The following is a 23,513-nucleotide window of genomic DNA, read 5'->3' as shown; positions in this document are numbered from 1 at the left end:
TAATAACTGAAAATGTAATGTAATAGGGATTGCAAGAATTTGTTTGATGTGTTATTTAAGAATATGGGAATCAAACTTAATATTTATATTTGATTAAATTGACATAAAAATAAAAAGACGCAAGTACCCTCATAAAAAGATATGATTCCATCCTCTTCTTCAATCCTCACCGATTACCATGGTTAGTCTCCTCCCAACACGAGCCAAGCACCATAAAAAAATCCCTTGCCTTTTTCTCCCATTGCAATAAAACACCTTTCAAGACTAAAAGAGAACAAAATTGAAAAATTGACATATAAAATTAATTTTCAAACTAGATCTTTAATGCATCGACAATGGGATCAACGGAGGCTGTGCACATTGAGGGACGTAGCATCAACTAGATAATAGGGAGGAAGAAGATTATATATGGTATCAAATAAGAGGTCAAAGTTGGTAGCATAATAGTGCTTTGTTTGAACTTTGAAGTGGCTGGTATTAATTTCTGGTGAGAACTTTGAATAAGTTGCCGTAAGCTCAAATTCACAAGGAGAATAGAGAGTGGTAAAGAAAAACAGGGTGGTGTTTAGTGAGGATGTGGTGGGGAAGCAATGAGGAGGAAGATGGGAAAGACAGATTTGGATAGACAACAATAGGTGTGACAAAAGGTGGACGATTTTGATGTTTGGTGATGAAAGTGAGGGCAGACGAAGGAAGGGGTACTATGATAAAAGCTTGATTTTTGATACCAGGAATGAGGATTGCATAGGTCCCTTGATGTAATCCATATTACATTGTTTCAAGTAATTTTAATTTCATGATGTAATCATCTTTACATTACCTTGCACCAACCAAACAACATGAATGGTAGAAATGAATCAAGATTACAAGTAATCCTGATTCATGGAATTGAACCAAACAGCCCATCAATGTTAGCTTCAATTTGACTAGGCAAGTGATGCTCCTGACTCAAGCTGTGGTAGAAGCAAGGCAAGTCTCTGCTTGATCTTCAGTAGTTCAATGTGCTATAATAATATTTATAATTATTAATGCTATGTGTGCAGCTTGTTAAATAAGGATAAGCATGAAAAAATAATATAATATTTTTAACCATGTTAACTATTTTTTGAAGGGTGAAAGTTAATCAATACTAATAATGTTTGTTAATCTTGGACTAAATGAGAATATCATTTGCAGCCCTCTCAATTAACAATTGAAACACGTTGAATATAATTATTTATCAGCGAATAACAAAGCTCTTTCTCACATATAAATAGTAATATACGAGAAACATGCAAAAATTTGATCATCTGTAAAATCTCACACAATCTGCACTGAAGAATGTTTGGTTAATATATATGCGGTCATTAATGGCCAACAAAAAATTGGGTCACTGAATATTTTTCCAAATCTATCTAACATCTCTATAAAAATGGATAAAAAAAGATATCTATGTTCAAAAAGTTAGTTTATCATAGGGAGAATGATAAAGAGATCTCAATAGGATCAATTAATTCAAGTTAAGTTTTAAGTGTTAAAGTCCAAAAATTTGCAACTCAAATTTTCAATTTTGCAATTGTATTATGATAAATTTGCAACTCATTATTCAAATTTTAATATAGTTGAAGAATAATTTTTTTTATTAAAATTTAAATATAAGTTACAAATTCATCGTAACAGGGTTACAAAATTAAAAGATTGAGTTTTAAATTTTTAAAATTTAACATTTGAATTGATTCTTTTAAAACTTTTCTATCATTCTCCCGTTTATCATAATCACAATGTACTATCTCTCCATTGCAATTAATGTGAATACCGTAAAAAAGAAAAAAAAAACTGCATTAATTTATTTTATAAAATGTCTCGCGTTTTGATTTTTTTTTTTTTGGGGTACTTTTAACACTCACGAACAAACATGTTGAAAATGTCTTGTACTTGGTGCTTTTATCTGCAAGAATGAAAAAATCTTGTCCTTTTGGCCAACGATACTTTTAAAATGAGCAGTTTTTTAACTTCATGTTCACAACCGAAGACCCAAACACGCCAGTAAACGCATCATCAATCACTCTCTCTTCCGGTGATTACGTCCGACCGTCCGACTGCAATAATCCTTATGTCTGATGCTTACTGGAGATACAGCGACTCGCGGCAGATGCCGTCGACGATGCCTTCAATCGCCGGAAAGCGCTCGCGTACTGACTATGGTATGTGAATTGTTTGCTCATGGTGGAATTTAGGGTTTGTAGACGCTATACATTATTTTAGTTGAATAATTGCCTTTATATTAGTCGCTGAAATGGCTAAAATTTTTGTTTTTACCAGTTGCAGATAAGCCAGTTTAGAAGTAGAAAACATGGTTTTTCTTTTGCTATTCAGTTCTCGAAGAGTTATGGTTTTCTCCGTAACATATAGTTTGGGCAGGGGAGGGGGATTCTGTGATGTAGTCGCAAACGAGCTACAAGGTTTACGACTGATGAAAATACCGGAGAATGGAGATATTGCCTAATTTCGTCGGATTATGTATATAAGGAGACATATGGGAAAATTGGGAAGGGATAGCTTTGTTTTAGGTCCAATTAGAATTCCGCTTGAGTGCGATCTGATGGTCTAAGAGACCTAATTACTGTTTAAATGATTTAAAGCATTGAGAATTCCCAAGAAAGGGGGAAAAAAAATCCCATTCAATGTCCAGTTGTTCTACCTGGTTCTGCCCAGGTTACTAGTATTTGCTCGGCGGCTCTAGGGGAAAAGAGGCGGTGAATGATTATCATTTCAACGACCAGTAAATAATGGGCTATCAATTATTTGTTGCGTGATATGATGTAGTTTTTATGGATTAGGTGACGTGTGTTTCCTTATCTTCAATTTCCAAATAGACCTCTAGTTCTTTTTTTTGTGATATCTCAATTTAAAGTCTGAACCTTTGCTAACTCAACAACACATAAAAAATACTTCGAATTGATAAATGCACAACTCTAAATATCATAAGTTTTGGTAGTTTATATATATTTTTACTGTTGTAAGCAAGGTAGTCAAAAGTGAAAGACACTAGACCTTAGAATGTGAGAGAAGCATTAGAAGGCTACATTCCCAGATGAACTAAGGCATTAATGACCTAAGCCCAGATATGGTGTCGTTGACCTTTTTTGTTCCTCACAGAAAGATTTCATAGAATTTTAGGATGTTCTAATTCTTTGTTAGATTTTTTTAATCCAGAGATTCATAATTTTCAGCAGATGTTTGAAATTTATATTATCTTACTGTTATTTTTTTATCTTAGTAAACGAACCTTTTCGCATTCCATCACAGTCACTAGTCAAATGATTATTTTCTCTCTTGTTCTAGTCTCTGTCTTATTGTTAATTTAAAATAATGCTCAACTTCGTAGATGTCTCTGGTGTTCATGACTTGGCCAATTACTTTCCTCATGATGATAATAGAGGCAGGCTCCAAGTAATTAGAGATACGGAATCCCTTGAAGCATCATATGAGCGCTACCTTCATAGTGCGGTACTACTTCTCCCTACCAATGACCATTCTTACATGGCTAAGAATATGTCTTGATCTCTTGTGCCCTTGGTTGGCACGTTAGCTTCCTTTTTTTGGCACTAGGCATGTTAACTTTTAGGCATATAGAATGTACTCTCTCCAGTCTTTTTTATAAGTTACTTCTCACTAACTCACCAAAACCAAGGCGAGTTAGTTAGAATAATAAAATTGTCTTAAAAATAAATGACTTTCCAATGTTGCCCCCAAATTTAAAAATGATTTGATTTGAAATGTTGGAAGAGTTTTCTTGGAAATTGAAATATTGCACTTCTTTTTAGAATTTGCTGGAGGGTAGTTTTGGAATTATACATCAAAGGTTGCAAAAAACAAGGGAAAGTTACTGACATGAAGGACCAAGAAAACATTCTAGAACGTGACTAACAAAAAGGACCACAGGGAGCATGTTCTGTTTTGTGTTTATGCATATGGAAGGAACATTCTTAGTTTTTGACTTTCAACTACTGGCATTGGCAATCCCAATTAAAGAATATTTTTCCCCTGATTGCCTAATAGGGAGACGTGGAGAAGTCAGGGGGAAATAATTGAAGGAAATTTTCTCACAGAAATTCTTAAACATTTTTTTGTCCTATTCTATTATTGTGTAATAATCACAAGAATACAGCATTAAACCTTGCTCAAGATCAAAGAGAAATCTGGTGTACCAAAGGCGCCCATAGATTTATGCCTAACATAGTGTACATGTTCCAGCAAGTTTCCTCTTATGGTACTGGGCAGTCTACCAGAACCGTTGGTGGGGTGGTTTCTAATTGTCCTGTTGATGATTCATATGCCCATGGTATTGGAGGAGTGGACCCAACAACAACTGTAAAAGACAAAACCATGGGACCAAGTGGTGGAAGGCTGAGCGTCTGCTTCCACCTGATGCTACGAATACACTGTATGTTGAGGGTTTACCTTCCAACTGCACAAGACGGGAAGTAGCTCGTATCCTTTTATCTGATTCCTCTTATGTTGATGCTTTCTAATTGCATATTTGCAGACTGCCAACTTTACAACTCTTTTATTCATCTCACACGTGATGCTTATTACAAAAATTTACCGATATCACCTAATACAGTATATGAAATCATTTGTAAAGAAGTAGATGTTATGAATGGTGTGCAAATGATGGTGTTAAATACTATTTTTGGCTTTAACTTTTATGTACAGACATCTTTCGTCCTTTTGTTGGCTACAAAGAAGTCAGACTTGTTTGCAAGGAATCAAGACAAGTAAGTTTAATTGTTGCTTAGAAAAATATATACCTATTGGGTTTGATTGACTTTTGAATGGGACTGCGTGCAGCCTGGGGGCGATCCATTGGTACTTTGTTTTGTTGATTTTGCAAGCCCGGCCCATGCAGCAACTGCTATGGATGCCTTGCAGGGTAAGATCCGTTTTTCTATGATTCTAGAAATGACAGCATTGAGCATGTGGCAATCCAATGTGTTGCATTATTTCTTTACTCATTGTTCTGATTATAAAGGAATATCACTCTTTTAGTAGTTTTTTTTTTGGTGGAATATCTCCAACATAACAGTGCAAAGAAGTGATTTTAACATGGAACTTCTTTATGCTACCTTTCCTCTTTTGATTGCCAAGAGTGTGAGACTGGTTGGAGTGATGTATAAGTATTTAGTTTTATGTTAATAAAATGAGAAACCATTGATCATTTCATGGAGTTGGATTGGGTCTAGGATGTGATTGCTTCTTGCAACAGCGCAAATGAGTAATGGAATGACTCTAAGGTGCCTTGATGAGATTGGAGCTGTTTTGCAGCAGAGTACATGTTAAAAAGCAGCTCCTATGCTTACTAATTATTTTTTCTGATGCAATTTATTTTCTTCTCCATTTCATTGTTCACTTTATTTGGCCATTGAGAGTTGGTTTGACTGAGATGAAGGTGAAACTGAAGCTGGGAAGGTTGCTTTATGACTTATAAATGTTAATGACTTATCATATCTATCACGTGCAATTGTAAAGCTGACAACAACTTTTGTAGATTTATTGGGTTATGTATATACACATATGGTGTTCAGCTATCAATGCCAGGCAGGCAGATATTTCCAAATGATAGAAGCATTCACATTCGTGGCTTAGTGTAACACATCTTGTTTGTATGGATTATGAAAAAGGAAAAAAAAAAACTGTTGCTTGAAATAAAATCCCATTTAACCAAAGGTACTACTAGTTTAGAAGGCAGACGTGATTCTTTGTATCCTACCAACTATTGTTAGATACGAGTGAGGATGACAATCCACTAAAACATTGTTTCTTGTTACAATGACTTGTCCCGCCAAGCCCTAGGAATATAATTGTGCCAAAATTTGCATCTTGCACTGTGTCCAAAGGCAGAGACTGTCCAACTGTGGAGAACTATTTAAGATGGCTCTTCTGTCTCTTTTCTTGGGTGAATTTTTGGCCCCTTTTGTTATGAGTGAGGAACTCACGTTTAGGCATATGTTAGATATTGGGTTTAACATTTTTCAGGCGTATGTCTAAAACTGAGGTAAGGTAGTGCACGCCTTATGCATTCTGTCTTCTGTCCCCGTAATTGGCCATTGACGTGGCTAGTTGTTCAGCGTAAAACAGTGAGCCTTAATTTTGCAGGTTACAAATTTGATGAGCTTGACCGCAACTCGGTCAATTTAAGGTTTCAATTTGCTCGCTATCCTGGTGCAAGGTCAGGTGGCGGGCATCGTGGCAAGCGTTGAACTATTCATCCTCAGGTGATGAATTCTATTGTTTCGTTCCATGGACTTCTACTAATGATGGTCATTTGGTGCTGACTTAGAGCTTCATTTATGAATGGTAAATCGTATTGAATCTTGAAGTGGCGATACTCTGTAGGATTCACTCATCAAATATAAGAGATCATGCCACTTTTTCAGCCCAAGAATTTCAGCTGCATTCGTTAAGACAAGTTGAATCTTGCGCTTTTCCTATGCTGAGTGTACATTTTGTTTGAGGAAACTGTCTAATTTATTAAGAATAATTACCTCGGATTGTCTGTGTGTTCAGTATATTTTCTTGTTATTGAAGGTGTTTTCCTGCTTTGTTATGTGGGTACTAATTAGATGCATACTATCCATGCTTGTGAGCCTTTTAAAATATCAAATGATGTCTATTACTTGTTTACATAGTTAAAAGGACAACGAAATTGTGGCTAATACGTATATTGCTCTCATGACATGTATTCTAAAGAATACAGATGCTCTAGCGAGTAACTTTGAACTTCTAAATATCTTTGTGCATGTAAAAAATTCATTATGGGAATCAAATCAGGAATACAGCACGATGCCTAATTTTCATCTATGGGGAGTCAATCTTTTGAAACCAAAATATTTGCATGCTTTTCACAGTTAGTTCTGTCATTTTCATATACGGGGAGTCAATCTTTTGAAACCAAAGTATTTGCATGCTTTTTACAGTTAGTTCTGTCATTCAGGCTTGAATGACAGGAAAACAGTGGCGTGGATTGAGTTGAATTTATGTTGTGATCTATTTTTCTGTTTAATAATGTTCAGGTTATAATTTGTGTTTAAGTTATAGATTTATATATTTGGTTTTTTGTGTTTATGGATTTTGCTGTTGTAGCAGTCACTGGTTTATTTCCACTGACAGCGGTGACCTTGACTTTAGTAACATTGAGAATAGTTGATGGTGATAATTATACTTAATATGCTCTCTGGTTTTTCAGTCCGTTGAAGATTAATTATAATTATTACAAGTATATTACTCTTTTCAATGTGACCAGAATTGTAAAAGTGTTGAAGAGTGATTATTAGCCATTTTTGGCATGTGACATTTTATAAGTGATGCATTCAGATATTTAATAGTTGGCGGTAGCCTCCAATCTGAAGCAGCTTCTGCTCCCGCTGTCACTCGAAAATATAAGCACTTATTAGTCATTTTCATCGTCCTTGCAGAAGACTTTATGAAATGATAATTCTAGGTTTTTTAACCTGGGTCTAGGATGGCCTAGATTGTCAAGTCAATTGATTTTTAAAACAGGGCTTGCAGGTGGTTTTGTCTGTTCTTCCATTTAAGTAATGTGCTTGGATGGGTATAAACAAAGCTGGATTTGGAGGGAGGAGATCTAGGGACTAGGATTGACCTCTTTGGTTGAATTTTTGGTTCATTGAGCATGCTCCTCCTGTGACATTCGTTGGTTTTGCCATCATAACTAAATCCTTATAGTGACGGGAAGTAGCTTCACAAGTGCTGCTTCAAAGTATAGCGCATGGAGTCGCTTTGTTGGTGGCTTATGTATCAGCTTCTTTGCTTATTTGTGTCAAGCAGGGGCATTTTTGTCAAGCTCCAAGTGTCAAAGCAGATCTTGGTCAAGTTGACTCAGCCGGATGACAGAATTCTTGTGTTGCTCGTGGTCAGAGAGAGAAGAATTTTTCAAGGTATTCGCTATAAAAGGGGGGTTATCCTAATCTTCATCTTAGTCGTCGTACTGTGGCGACTTTGGTGTTATCTAATGAATTCCGGCTGCATTGAAATCTGGATATAGTTGCTCCAGGAGAAAATACAGGGTGTTTGATGGTAAAAGGTAGATAGAGAATGAGAAGTGTTGCATTTATGTAGTTTCATAAGTAATGTCTCTAGTTAATCTCGTGAATATTTACTGGCGGTAGTAATACTTGGCTAAAGGATAAATGAGATGTTTGGGATATTCCCACACCCAGAATGCAGTTTCTTAGATTTTGAGCTTACTTCCGTGTTTTCCTAGACTGTATAATGCAGTTTTCGTGCATGGGACGAAGTTTCCCGGCGCATTTTTTCAGAAATCAAATTGATTCAGAGAGACTAGTTATTGATGTTTAAATTTACAGCCCCCTTTTAGTTGATTTTTTCGGTGGGACGAGTATCCCCAATTCTTGTTGAGTGGTGGCGATTTCAATTCAAGCAGCTTTTTAATTTTTTGGCCTGCATTAGTACGGTTAAAGAAAGGAAAATACACGCGTTTTTGTTGACATCATTTGGCATTGATCATCTCTCTCGCTCTCGTGGGTTTGCCTGCAGCAGTATCTCGGGACACACAGTCTGTTTGCTATTTTTGTTTTTTGGTAAAAAAATCTGTATATTATTAAATATATGTTAAAAGTTAGTTTGTTGAAAATTCATTTAATAAAAATTAGTTGCTATAATAAAATTTGTATTTGGATATATTTTTTAAAAAATTAGTTTGGTAAACTAAATGTTATTTGGATTATATTTGTAAAATGTGTTTTTAAATATTCAATTATCAAAAAAAATATTAATTTATGATAATTTATAATTTTTTGTTATATAATGTAATATATTAGAGAGTTTAAAAAATGTGATAAAAATTTTAAATGATATAAAATTTAATATCTTAAATAATGATAATAATAAAAATGTAAAGTTAGATAGATGGAAAAAGATTATTATTATTTTATAACTATATTCGAAATTCATCACAAAATTTTACCAACTAATTTTTATATGTAAAAATAATTTTTATAAGCTTTGTTTGTCAAATTTCTTAAAAAAATTGTTAATTCCACGTGAGCTATTAATCATATGCCATGTGTGTTATGTCATTAGTATTTCAAAAACTTCTTCCTGGCAAGTTTTTAAATCCACTCTCAATAGGTTATTAAATGTATATTAAAAAGGTAGTTTGATTAAGCATAAAATTTTAAACAACATTCGATATTTTAAAAGTAAATATGTGTTTTTTAAAAGTTAAAAGTAATGTAACCAAACCGGCTCTCAATATTAACGATCATGTTGGTTCTGTTGTTTCTCATTGTAACGAGCCCAAAAGTATTTCCAATGAAACAACAGCTGATTCAGCCATTCTCGGTCATTTGTTTTTAAGTTTTTCTTTTCAATAAAAATATTCAAAATCTTGAGAAAAAAAAGTAGATATTTGTATTTTAAGTAGCCTTTAAAAGCAATGTAATATATTGAAATAATCCCCTCCTCCTATTTTATAAGATGCTTTTGAAGATACTCAGCATTTCAAAATATTCTCTTCTTTTAATATTTTTGGTTAAAGTATATTTTTAATTTTTTAATTTTATATAAAATTTCAATTTAAACCTTTAATTTTGTAAAGTACTTTTTAGTTTTTCAACCATAACATCATTAATTTCAAATAATTTTTTTATTTCAATCATTGTTATTTTAAAAAATTAAACTTAATATGCTAATATTTGAATGTATACTTTTTACAAATAAAATATTAAATAAATGATCTTTTTGAAAATTTATATTTTTTTAAAAAATAAAGCTATAAAGTATAATTAACAGGTTTCTTGCTACGTCACTAAAATATCATAAAATTTAAAAGTATAAATTTTTTAATCTAAAAATAATTTATTTTTTAATTTTAAATAAACGACTCTAGATCATAAGATATAGTGAAACAAATTGCCAAAGATTAAACACATAGAGGCCAACAGTAGATAAGATAATATTTAAGTAGATTGTGTGTATCGTGTTATTTATATTCTGTCCAATAAAATCATAACATTTACATGATCTTAAATATAAATTAATTTTGATATTAATAATAACAGAGAAAGAATGTAAAAAATTAAATGTACATTCTATTATAAAAATAAAAATAATTAAAAAATGTCACGTCAAATTATATAATCACATTAGATTCTGTTTTATTTATCATAATATCCTAATAATTAATTGAATATATCATCATTGATTTCAGTTATCTCAATCGCAACTGAAAGGGAAAAGCGGGATATTCGTCTAATTTCCGCTGCGCCGATGTGTAAGGCAATGGGAGAGTGCCAAATTTTTTGGCCATTCTCATTCGTATTAATCATTCTTTCCATTTAATCGCGATGCCACATTCACAGCTCCTGACAAAACTTCCTTCCGTGTTTCAAAATCTTTAATTTGCGATAGGTCGTGTACTCGGTGTTTCAGAGAAGCATCTGTGAGTTGCAGGCCATGGATACGACGAAAACACTCGAGAATGATGAGGAAAAAATGACCTCAGAGGAGGTGTCCGACGAGTGTACAATCCGACAAGTTGAACTCACAGTGCCAAAAAACAGATGATCCGACCATGCCTATCCTCACTTTCAGGATGTGGGTTCTCGGTGTCGCTTCCTGTGTGTTGTTGTCGTTTGTGAATCAGTTCTTCTGGTACAGAAAGCAACCTTTGACTGTGAGTTCAGTCTGTGTTCAGATTGCCGTCGTTCCCATCGGCCACTTCATGGCAAAAACGTTGCCGGCTCGTTCCGTGTTCAAGGACACGCGTTTTGAGTTCTCTTTGAATCCCGGGCCTTTTAATATTAAGGAACACGTTCTCATCACCATCTTTGCCAATTGTGGTGCTGGTTCTGTCTATGCTACTCATATCTTAACTGCTGTCAAGCTTCTTTATAAAAGAAAGCTTACTTTTCTTCCAGCCTTCCTTGTTATGCTCACCACCCAGGTACCGCCTCTGACTCGTTCAGACCTGTCAAATCGAAAAAAGAGATGAGAACTTTTGATGGCGTTAATGAACTAGTAGACAATCTTTCACTGTCCTTCCTTCGTTCCTTGTTATTTCCACTCCATCATATTCAATATCTCTCATGCAAACTTATTTTTTAAGATTTAGAATGAAAGTGATCAGTGTCTGTGTATCAGATTGGCGATCACTTTCAGTTAGAGAATGACTTTTTTGTGTTATAGGTGCTAGGGTTTGGCTGGGCAGGATTGTTCAGGAAATTTTTGGTGGAGCCGGGGGAAATGTGGTGGCCATCTAATCTGGTTCAAGTTTCATTATTCAGGTTACTTATCATCTAATATATATGGCGCGTGAATACAACCAAAACCAAGCTGACATAAAATACATGTAAAAACAATGCAGGGCTCTGCATGAGAAGGGAGAAAGACCCAGAGGCAGTTCAACCAGGACTCAGTTTTTCCTCATCGTGATGATCTCTAGCTTCGCTTACTATCTGCTTCCAGGCTATCTTTTCTCAATGCTGACCTCTTTCTCTTGGGTGTGTTGGCTTGCCCCCAAGTCAGTCCTTGTCCAACAATTAGGTTCTGGCTTAGAGGGCCTAGGGATTGGCTCTTTTGGGGTCGATTGGTCTACCATTTCTGCTTACCTTGGGAGCCCACTGGTCAGCCCCTGGTTCGCTACTGCTAATGTTGCTGTCGGCTTCGTACTCGTCATGTATGCCATGACACCCCTGTCCTACTGGTTCAATGTCTACAAGGCCAAAAACTTCCCAATTTTTTCTAATCAACTTTTCACCAGAAATGGCTCCATATATGACATCTCAGAAATCGTTGATTCCAATTTTCATCTCGATCGGAAAGCTTTTTCCACCATTGGGCCGCTACATCTCAGCACCTTCTTTGCAATGACTTATGGCATGGGATTTGCCACACTTTCTGCTACTCTCATGCATGTTATACTCTTCAATGGAAGGTATGGTATAAAATGATCACCGCTTCAAGTTCTGATTGATTGTCAGTCCCCTGTAGATGGAGCTCATGATTTGCACTTTCATTATGCAGCGAAATCTGGCAGCAAAGCAGAAGAGCATTCACAGAGGGTAAAACAATGGACATACACACAAGACTTATGAAGAAGTACAAAGCTGTGCCCACGTGGTGGTTTCTCATCATCTTAGCAGTGAACCTAGCTCTTATCTTCTTTTCTGTCCAGCATTACAATGAGTCGCTTCAGTTGCCTTGGTGGGGTGTATTGTTAGCCTGTGCGATTGCAGTTTTCTTCACTCTCCCAATTGGTATAATCTCAGCAACTACAAATCAGGTATGTACTGAAATTCTCTCATTTTGAAGATTATTTCAGTAAACTAAGAATACCTTGTATGAGGTAAACCTTTTATCCTAAATATCTCCTAGAATTTAACTTCTTTCTGCTGAACAGCAACCAGGTTTGAACATTATAACGGAGTACATCATTGGCTACATGTACCCAGAGCGCCCGGTAGCTAACATGTGCTTCAAGGTGTATGGGTACATTAGCATGACTCAAGCACTAACCTTTTTGGCAGACTTCAAACTCGGTCACTACATGAAGATTCCCCCAAGGGCAATGTTCATTGCCCAGGTCAATTATTCTGCTTGCTCCGTATCTTTAAAATTATGAACTATATATAACAACACAAATATAACGGTGAGGTTTCTATAACCAGAAGCTAAGCATGGCCAACGTTAATTGCAGGTCGTAGGAACAATCTCGTCAGTCATTGTTTACACAATCACTGCATGGTGGTTGATGGGGTCGATCCCTAACCTCTGCGACGCGTCAAAATTACCAGAAGACAGCCAGTGGACATGTCCAATGGACCGTGTGTTCTATGATGCGTCTGTTATTTGGGGTCTGGTTGGCCCACGCAGGATCTTCGGAGACCTCGGTGAATATGGCAATGTGAACTGGTTCTTCCTAGGTGGAGCCATAGCCCCACTGCTGGTGTGGCTGGCTCACAAGGCATATCCAGGTCAGAAATGGATAAGGCTAATTCACATGCCAGTGCTGTTGGGGGCCACGTCAATGATGCCTCCAGCGACTGCAGTGAACTTCACCAGCTGGGTCATTGTAGGGTTTCTGTCGGGCTTCGTTGCATACAGATACAGACCAGATTGGTGGAGACGTTGTAATTATGTTCTGTCTGGGGGTCTGGATGCTGGAACTGCCTTCATGACCATCTTATTGTTTCTTTCTTTGGGATCAAAGGGCATTGGCGTTGACTGGTGGGGAAACAGCGTTGAAGGCTGTCCTTTGGCTGCTTGCCCCACCTCCAAAGGCATTGTTGTTGACGGCTGCCCACTTTTCTGATTGCCTTCGTACCCTGTTCTCATTTATCTGTATATACGGTCTTTCGCTCTTTCCTTCCTATCTATTATTGTCTCTCTGGTTGCTAGTATTTCTCATTCTTTCACCAGTGTTGCTTTAGTCCCTTAGATTCTATTTCACCGGAGGCAACCAGAAGACAGGAGAGAAAACCAAAGGGAAGGCGACGACATGTGAACAAATTAAAGAGTGATACTATGAAAAAACTCCAAATATGCATTCTCCGCTTCAATTGGATTTGTTAACGAATATAACGGTGAGGCCAAGAGAGAGGGTGCATAATTACGCACGCTTGGGTCATTGAATATGTAACATTAGGACAGAACACAATTAAGAGTTGAAATTAAACCTATAGTTTATAAAGTTAAGAGAGAATAAAATGATATTTCAATCTCATGCATGTCAGAATTTTGGGATTAAAAGTTATGATGTTTCTATATGTTAGTTATTTTTTAGACTGACTCGCTCCGACTGTATCATCTCTACTTATCGATCATAATTGTCTCACTTATCATGCCAGTAACCATGAAGACTGGATTTAGAGTGACGAATGGAGGGAGGGAGATCGGAAGAGAATTATGGTAGAGGGCAAAGTGTTTTTTTCTTTATCATGACAAGTATCTCGCCTTGCACAAGGGGTTCTTTTATCGGCAAGCTTTGAATTTAAGTATTGTTTAAAGGGTATTTCAATGAAAATAAATAAATAAACGATATATTTGAAGTGTGATCATCTCATTCCATCGACTAGAGAAAACGAGTGGGTGTGATTATTGTTGAGCAATAGAATCGGATCTGTAGAAGGCTCAACTAATTTGGTTGATAGACCTCACCACACAAGGCAGCAACAGTAGTTATGAGTGTAACGGCCATCTGGACAGCTTGCTCCGCCCAACCTGCAAAGTTTTGGTTCTCAAACTCAAAGGCTTCGTTGCTTCAACGTCTATTCCTGCCGTCATGTTGAATCATCGCACTGCTTTCTCCATTTCGCCGACGGACTGCTTCTCTCTCTTTTGGTAGCTGTGGGCCCCACTTCCGGTACCCTCCACCTCCCTTTCCTTTGTTTCTCTTTCTCCCACTGCCTGCAACTGTTCATATTTCTTCACATCCATGGTTCATGATAGCAGTTTTATTGGAGCCTCAGGTTATTTTGAGGGCTGACTAATGGATTCAATCTCACGCCCAATTTGATTAAGACTAAGTCATGAATTTAATCAACTTGTTAGGCTGTAAATTCTGGCATTACATCCCCCCAAAAAAAAGGCCAAGACTATTAAATCAAATTTTCTATAATTTTAATCATTCATTAATAATTTTATTATGGGGATATGATTCAAAATCAAGAAAAACTATAAGGATCCGTAGATTAATTTTCCCTAGGGTTTAAATCAATTCTTGTTATTTAGTTTACTAAAAGATAAACGTTTCCGAAAAATTAGGAGGTATAACTCTGCTCATAGTTATAGGAATTAATTTACTAGTGAGAATTTAAATTAATTCTATTGTTCTATCATTTTATTATATATTTTTAAACCTACCCTTAATATCAAGACAGTTTTTTTTTAAATTGAAAATAAAAAATTTTGTTTTCCATTAAAATTATTTAAAATCTATTAATCTAAAAAATATAAACTTTCTTGAAAGAACTTAAAGAAAATATGGAAAGAATAAAATGTAATAAATTTTTTGAAAGGAAGAAAAGAAATGATAGGATGGGTTTGGCAAAAGAAACTAAGATAAGGAGTAAAGGCACCGAATGAATTAGTAAAAGACGAGATGGATGGCAGCAGCGGCCAGTTCTTGGGGTCTGGCTGGTTTTAAATTTCATAATTATCATTTATTTTTTAACCGATTAAAACCTTCCTCCAAAAAGTCTTCATCTACAAATCCATTTCATTATTGCCAACCAATGGATCTGGGAATGTGCTATGGTGCTGAAGATATGACACTTGGGTACGATGATTTTTAATCTAACCATAGTTAGATCCTCAAAAATTTTAATAAAAACTAAATTATAAGTAACGAGTCAAGTGAAATTTAAGTTATAACTTGTAAAATTTAATTGTCAATCATGGTTTACAAATCAAGCTCTTATAGTTACGGTCCAAAAAAAGTCAAACTCTTATATTTACACCAATTTAAATTAATATTTATAATCTATCTTTTAATACAATTTTTTTAAAATTTAATTGACATTAAGCTGAAGTTGTGGATCTAACTGTGATTCTTTCTTTTCTCTAGCTCCTTCGTCCCATCTTTGTATTAACTAAAGGAGTTTCACGAGACGTGTACCCAAAGTTGGCAAGAATTTTTCCCCTCGACATCAAAAGCTGGCAAGATTGAAACATGAACAAATTAAATGACTTGTCATCATCAGTATTATTATGGAACAGATTTACCCATCTAAGTTGCTATTATTATTTTCACGCGAAAAGTTTAAGTCCTGGAAATAGGTTTCTCGTAAAAAAAGAAAAATTTAGGTTTTCAAAATATCTCACATAATTTAAATTTTTATTTAAATATTCAAATTAAACTCATCATTAAGCGAATATTTTTTTTTGAGCAAAACAAGGCCATTTTATTAATATAAAAATACAATCTTACACACACTAAATCATTAAGTGAGTATTTAAATCAAGAGTATTTGAATAAATTAAAGTATTCAATTCAGTCTTTATTACAGAGCCTTTTTCTTGAAAAAAAAAATAATTCACATTGCTCCTTGCAAATTGTTAGAGATTGACTCCCCCCCCCCTCCCGGGGTCTAATTTACTGCACACATGAATAATTAGTTAGTGTTTTCTATATGGGAGTGCTTATAACTATGGAGAAAGTGGGATTAATTAAGCCGGAGAGAGAGAGAGGGGTACGTAAGAGTAGTAATTGTGAAAACTAATAATCAAGTGATTAACAAAATTAGTAAGATTACTTAATTTCAAAGGAAATCTTCTCATGAATGTGAAGTGATTAAAGAGACCGTGTAATAAATAATGCTCCTACAAAGAGTATCACTAAAATTGCAAATGAGTATAATTTAAATTATTTTATAGTCGCTTTTCCCGGTAACGATAAATGAGTGATGCGCAAGATCCAATGAAACCTGTCCGTATTAGGCCCAGACACAGAAGAGGCCATCTTCCTGCCTTGTTCATTACGGGTCTCTCCTTCGTCCCAAAATTGGGTCTCACCCGTCCACATCCCCAGCCACATATAGAATGTAGAGAAGAGATAGTGAGAGAGAGAGAAAGGGGGGGGGGACCCGTTTCTACTTTTCTAGGCCTTTTCCCCACTGTTACAATAAGTTCACCCACCGACATGACGTCACTTCATAAAAGCAAGTTGGTAAGATTGGAAAGATAATAGACAAGGATGTCATCATCATTGTTCGAATTAGGATTTAGGAGAGAATTTCCCATCAACTTGTAATCGTTCCACTATAAGTTCAAGTTTCCGAAACATGCTCATTTCAATTTTTATTCACATGTTTTCAATTATAACTTTTAATTTTAATTTTAATAAAATAACATTTTTTATATCAAGATCATCAATTATATGTAACTCTTTAACATGTTTTATATCAAGATCATCAATTTTTATTCACATGTTTTCATTTTATTGGTCAAAAAATAGTTTCCATTTTCCACCCTATAGTTTTTTTAATAAAATTGGATATCAATAGTTAACAACTAAACAAAGTATAGAGCAGTTGGCAAAAATCAAATAAAAACTAAACTCTTTTATTATCCTTCATCCCTAAGATTAGGAAATTGATGATGATTAAGAAGGCAAAAATTGTTATCCAAAGTGTGTGATAATCTTGCAAGAAAATTTGCATTTCAATTTTTGTTCCTATCAATGTGATTAAAAATAATTCCACCCTCTATATAGAGAAATGTTCTAGCTTTTCAACTAAGTCCTGAAAAGAGTAGTCACAACCACACTCATTTAAAACCAAATTCATAAACTTTGTATGATACCATAAACTTAACTATGATTGAAGGAATCAAAACAAGTTGGCAGCTAAACCCGCAAATCTAATTATTATTCCTATCTTGCAAGATCCCATCACATCCACTACTCCCATTCTCTCTAATAGAGCCATCAACATGGAGTTGAAAAGGGTCCACATTATTGGGATGTCCTTGATCCTTTCTAATTCTTGTTGTTCTCAATAAGGAGTAATTATTAACCAGGTCTTTATCAATACAAGCTTTGAACAAACTATAGCCATCGTCATTAGGACTACACATAGGGTTTGAGTCAAATAAAATACTACATTAACTAACCCAAATGTCTCAATATATATATATTTAAATGGCATTATTCAATGGATTTTTCTTATAAAGGCTTGACCTATTTCATGTTTTAAGTTTCATTTGACTTAATTCGTTCATTGAAGTAAAAAGAAACTTCCTTGAACATCTTCTTTAAGAATAAATTTCTAACTATCCAACCTATAGTTTAATTTATAGATATGGATCCATCTTTTTTTTTTTTTTGAGAGAAATGACTTCATCTTTGTAAGTTAAGAAATACGATTAGTATGTTAATTTTTTAAAAACTTTTATAACATGCCCTCAATTCAATTTAGCAATAGTAATGCTGTGGACTTCTATAGTTAGTAAAGATAAAGACATAATTACAAATATACTAATGAAGACCGTCTTAAGACTTTAAACATTAAAAAAAATCACGAAATATAACACTAAAAAATCGTAGAGCCATGCTTCTCTCCTTAGAAAAATCAATCTTTTATGCGTTTTTTTTTGGTAAATCTTTCTTAGGTTACTTCAGGGGTGCGGCATGGTTTGATTTCATTAGTTTTGTGTGGTTTTCGCGGCTTTTCTATTGTGCAACAATCACCCAACAAATAAACTATTATTTATCGCAAATCTCGAGTTTTAACCCCGAGTCTTGTGATTATTAGGAGTATTATTTTTTTTTAAGAAGGTCGTTACTATTTGAATAAACAAAAATTTCATTAACAATTCGGGATCAGAATGCACCTTAGTTCAAAATCAGAAATGGCCGTCTTGACTAAAATTATGAGTTAGTAGATTATGTTAATCCGTAACACTTAAAAAATGCTAAAGGACACGGAAAATCCACTACAAGGAGTGGAGTTCCTTTTCTACTTGACTCCACTTTTGTCTGGACTCCCATCTTAAATGCACGCGGCAAAGGTGATGACTTTCACTTCTTAACCAAATTCTTTCAGAGGGCTGCCATACAATTCAGGAGCAAGGTGACAGAGCATATCTTCTTCATTTTTGCAGCCATGGCCAGAAAATGTGATGTCGAGGGAAAGCACGGTGGTCACTCGGCCTCCGAGGAAGTAAACGAAGACTGTCCAATTCGACAAGTGGATCTCACAGTGCCAAAAGCAGATGACACCAGCTTGCCCCTTCTCACCTTCAGAATGTGGGTTCTGGGTATTACTTCCTGTGTGATTCTGTCCTTTGTGAACCAATTCTTTTGGTACCGAACACAGCCCTTGACTGTCACTTCCATTTCCGCTCAGATTGCCGTGGTTCCACTTGGCCATCTCATGGCCAGGACCTTGCCTAAGCGCATATTCTTCAAGGATACGAGGTTTCAGTTCTCGCTTAATCCTGGCCCTTTCAACGTCAAGGAACATGTTCTCATTACTATTTTTGCCAACTCTGGTGCTGGAACCGTCTATGCTACTCATATTTTGACTGCTGTCAAGCTTTACTATAGAAGAAGCCTCACCTTCTTCCCGTCCCTGCTTGTTATGCTCACCACCCAGGTTCTCTTCAATCTCATTATCTCCTTCTCAAGACTTTTCATTTTTCTAATTTGGAAGAAGGCATGTTCAGGATGCTATTACCAGTGAAAGTATATGCCACATCTAATTTCCATTACTTTGTTTCTTAACAAGACAGTAACTAATGAGAATCAATGGTCTTGCCCTCTCCTGCTCGGAAAATTGGGTGCAGAGAGAAGAAACTAGATTCCGAAATGCTAATATGATCAGTTAAAACCGTCTTTGTAATATTTGTTAAACTACCAACATCTATTGGCAACTCACTCCATACAAGTATAGGATAGTGCCTTGATTCATGCCTTTTTTCCTTGTTCACTCCCAGGTTCTAGGGTTTGGCTGGGCAGGGATCTTTCGGAAGTTTCTGGTTGAACCTGGGGAAATGTGGTGGCCATCTAATCTGGTTCAGGTCTCTCTGTTCAGGTAGGACAAGTCATAAGTGCATCTTTTACATATGAAAGACAGTTGCTTTAATTATTAGCTTCTCAAATTTTGTCCCCTAAACACAGTTTATTTCTTGATTTCTTGTAAATTTATTTAGTTTTTACTTACTGCTCAATAGTCTCTCATTGATCAAGGGCAAGTTGTGTGAGTGCAAGAATAGGATTCAAACTTCAAAGACTGGAGACATGCACCTTTTAGGGAACAAAACTATATATGCCCGTTGGATTTAACTAAAATATGCTTTGATAGCTTATGCAAGACCATCATCCATGACAATACTGACTGAAGTGAAAAAAACAATGCAGTGCCCTACATGAGAAGGAAAGAAGACCTAAAGGTGGCACTACCCGTACTCAATTTTTCCTGCTTGTGATGATCTCTGGCTTTGCTTACTATGTCCTTCCTGGCTATCTTTTCTCAATGTTGACATCTTTCTCTTGGTTGTGCTGGCTTTCCCCCAAGTCTATCCTTGTTCAACAATTGGGTTCTGGCTTGAAAGGTCTTGGGATTGGTTCATTTGGCTTAGATTGGTCCACTATTGCTTCTTATCTCGGTAGCCCTCTAGCTAGCCCATGGTTTGCTACAGCTAATGTTATTGTTGGATTCGTTCTTGTTATGTATGTTATGACTCCCGTAGCTTACTTTCGAAATGCCTATAATGCCAAGAACTTCCCAATCTTTTCTAGCAAGCTTTTTGCTGGCAATGGTTCGATATATGACATTTCAAGCATCATTAACTCTGATTTCCATCTTGATCGAGTTGCTTATGAGAAGGCAGGGTCTGTTCATCTCAGCACCTTCTTTGCAATGACATATGGTCTTGGATTTGCCACACTTTCTGCCACTCTTGTGCATGTTTTTCTCTTCAATGGAAGGTAATTGAAGTAAAGATATTGCTTTTTGAATTAAGCACAAGTAGTGAAGATGCAATTTGTTTCTCTTGCAATGGATCAGTCGGCAAAGAGCCCATCAAAATCGTAGCCCCATGATAATTGAGTTGCATGTTTTACGAAAGCTTAGTTTCATTTTTACTTACCTCATGCTCATGCAGTGAAATATGGAAGCAAAGCAAAAGGGCCTTCACAGGCACTAGGAAAATGGACATACACACAAAACTTATGAAGAAGTACAAATCAGTGCCCACTTGGTGGTTTCTTATCATCCTAGTGCTGAACATAGCTCTCATTATCTATGCTTGTGAGCACTACAATGAGTCACTTCAACTGCCGTGGTGGGGTGTATTACTTGCTTGCGGAATTGCCATCTCCTTCACTCTTCCCATTGGTGTAATTACTGCCACTACAAATCAGGTACCTCAACAAATTATCTACAAGAGTTTCTGGATTCACTTTCACATTTTGTGTTGTGTTAAATTCTTTGGAAAGTTAATATATTTCTGCTTAACAGCAACCAGGTTTAAACATTATAACAGAGTACATCATTGGCTACATGTATCCAGAGCGCCCAGTGGCTAACATGTGCTTCAAGGTGTATGGATACATTAGCATGGCTCAAGCACTAACCTTTTTGGCAGACTTTAAACTCGGTCACTATATGAAGATTCCACCGAGAACTATGTTCATGGCCCAGGTTAGTTATATTTTCATTAAACATACATCGTTTTTTTTTTTTCAATTATTTTTGGCCAGAAACTAAACATTGCATCATATGCAGGTGGTAGGAACAATCTTAGCAGTATTTGTATACACATTAACTGCATGGTGGCTGATGGCAGCCATACCTGACCTGTGTGTTACCACCATTGAAGATAGCCCTTGGACATGTCCTATGGACCGTGTGTTCTACGATGCATCTGTTATTTGGGGTCTTGTTGGTCCACGCAGGATCTTTGGGGACCTTGGTGAATACGGTGGCGTGAATTGGTTCTTCCTAGGCGGAGCTGTAGCTCCCTTTCTTGTTTGGCTTGCTCACAAGGTCTTCCCAAGTCAGACATGGATAAGCCAAATTCACATGCCTGTCTTGTTGGGCGCTACATCAATGATGCCCCCTGCAACGGCAGTTAATTTCACCAGTTGGATAATTGTAGGATTTCTGTCTGGTTTTGTTGCTTACAGATACAGACAAGATTGGTGGAAACGCTACAATTATGTTCTGTCTGGCGGCCTTGATGCTGGAACTGCCTTCATGACGATCTTACTATTTCTTGCGCTGGGTTCCAAGGATATTAGCCTTAACTGGTGGGGAAACAATCTCGAAGGTTGCCCCTTGGCTTCTTGCCCTACTGCCAAAGGCGTTGTTTCTCATGGCTGCCCTGTTCAGTGATCACTGCAACACTCATCAAGCTGCTTGTACTTTGTTTGGCTTTGATGCTATGTTAAGACTTCGGCCGTGCTAAGTTCAGGGCCTTTTCCCCTTCCTGGCTGCCTTGGCCTCAAAATCAAAAACAGCACGCCATTGCGATGTATAGTTTGGATTTTACTATAGAAGCCTTTCAGATTTAGTCTTGACATGAAACCTTGGCTTATGGAAATAAATTTGTTGATTTATTTTTATGATTTATCTTGTCTAACTGATCGATTCGTTGTCAAGGAATGGGAGTTTTTCCCTGTAACCTGGGACAAAAACAATAGAACGTACGTGCACGTGCAAGCACCTTGCTTCCAATCTGCAGTGTTTCAGCACCAAGCAATGTCAAATCTTTTCTAACAATATACTATACCAGTAACAGTAGGACTCGTTATCTAAATGCTACACCGTGGATGGTATTTATCCAAATGCTACACAAGAAACCGTTCAAATAGAGAATGAGTTAATGTTTGTGTATAACTTGTTTAGCCCAAGAACAATTTTATAGTCATAAATTAATTTTTTAAAATGAAAAGTAAAATCATTTAATTAGTAAATGAGTTCAGAAGTTAATTTTTTAATTAAAAGTGAAATAGTCCAGAATGAGTTTAGCTTTTTTGACTGACATAATATAATATTCACTTTGGATATCTTGTGAGAATTCAAGCTTGTGTATGACATAAAAAAAAATGTTATCATTCAATGTCTTACTATTTATTCTAGGCTGACATGATAAAGGAGTTTTATAAGCTAACTATTAATTTTTATTTAGAATACTTTCATTGTATTGATTATCAAGATAGGGTTATTTAAAATTAACGTAATATCTTATTTGCAATAAGAGAATATTGATTTAATAGAGACCCTCAACTTGATTTACTAAAAGTTGAGTTATTTTGTCCACAAATTCTTCAAGACGAATTGAGCAAGCGACGTGGTAGTTATTTGTCTATCCAATCACTGATTGAAAATGAAAATGTAGGGAACAAGAGCCTAAAAAATTTAGTCAATTTCATTATATGCCTACCTCATCGTTATCATTTCCCCTTTTCATCTCTCTTAATCTTAATCAATTTGAGCCTCATAACATGCCACCCTCATAATCATCATTTTTCAACTCATCCACTCTTACTTAATTTGAATCATTCATGTCTTTACTTGATGTGTTTTCACACTACTTTCGGCTCAATACAACACTCATACGTTTGAATATGGTAAACCATTAAATGAAGCATATGCCATTCTCAACAATCAATTTCTTTAGTTGAATCACCTTAATTTAATTTAAATACGTTGATTATATAGATGAATGAAACACTTGAATCTCAAAAAAATGAGAATATACAATAGTAGCAACAAGCAGGCTCAATGTATGAGAATGAGAACAAAATATAATATTAAAAGTCATTATTTGTGAGGTAAATTAAATTTTTATTCATATAACACAATCATTTATTATTAATTTTCATAAAACCTAATAATCAATTATTTGTTATTAGATAATTTCTTAATCATATTAGTAATATTATGTATTTATTAACACCTTCTTCTCCAATTATTTAGTCACCATTTTTCATTCAAATGATTACTAAATAATTAGGCAAGTCATTCATTTCATTTATTAGGGGA

At 35.6% G+C, this 23,513-nt stretch overlaps 2 protein-coding genes and 1 pseudogene across 3 annotated transcripts; all 3 read left to right on the top strand.

The window, feature by feature from the left end:
* The first annotated feature begins 1,945 nt into the window (after positions 1 to 1,945).
* LOC129294339 (RNA-binding protein 1-like) lies at positions 1,946 to 8,362 on the top strand (annotated as a pseudogene).
* Positions 8,363 to 10,378: 2,016 nt separating this feature from the next.
* Positions 10,379 to 13,408, top strand: LOC129294814 (oligopeptide transporter 6-like). The gene is given in 7 exon segments (XM_054933314.1): positions 10,379 to 10,578; positions 10,580 to 10,969; positions 11,212 to 11,309; positions 11,390 to 11,959; positions 12,049 to 12,307; positions 12,425 to 12,607; positions 12,722 to 13,408. Coding segments are annotated over 7 exon segments (2,214 nt in total). The 5' UTR covers positions 10,379 to 10,479; the 3' UTR covers positions 13,337 to 13,408.
* A 726-nt stretch (positions 13,409 to 14,134) lies between these two features.
* On the top strand, positions 14,135 to 22,093 carry LOC129294815 (oligopeptide transporter 6-like). Of its 2 annotated transcripts, none has more exons than XM_054933315.1 (7): positions 14,135 to 14,386; positions 18,625 to 19,118; positions 19,459 to 19,556; positions 19,883 to 20,452; positions 20,629 to 20,887; positions 20,985 to 21,167; positions 21,252 to 22,093. In XM_054933315.1, the coding sequence occupies exons 2-7, from the start codon at positions 18,627 to 18,629 to the stop codon at positions 21,858 to 21,860; spliced, it is 2,211 nt and encodes a 736-aa protein (XP_054789290.1). In that variant the 5' UTR covers positions 14,135 to 14,386; positions 18,625 to 18,626; the 3' UTR covers positions 21,861 to 22,093. The 2 variants fall into 2 exon arrangements, with proteins under 2 accessions (XP_054789290.1, XP_054789291.1); XM_054933316.1 differs by lacking the exon at positions 14,135 to 14,386 and adding an exon at positions 18,518 to 18,531.
* Positions 22,094 to 23,513: the final 1,420 nt, after the last annotated feature.

Source organism: Prosopis cineraria, unplaced genomic scaffold (assembly GCF_029017545.1).
Source record: "Prosopis cineraria cultivar Desert tree isolate PC_DT_omini unplaced genomic scaffold, ASM2901754v1 PC15, whole genome shotgun sequence".
In the NCBI taxonomy this organism is placed as follows: Eukaryota; Viridiplantae; Streptophyta; class Magnoliopsida; order Fabales; family Fabaceae; genus Prosopis; species Prosopis cineraria.
This window is presented reverse-complemented; position numbering and strand designations above follow the sequence as displayed.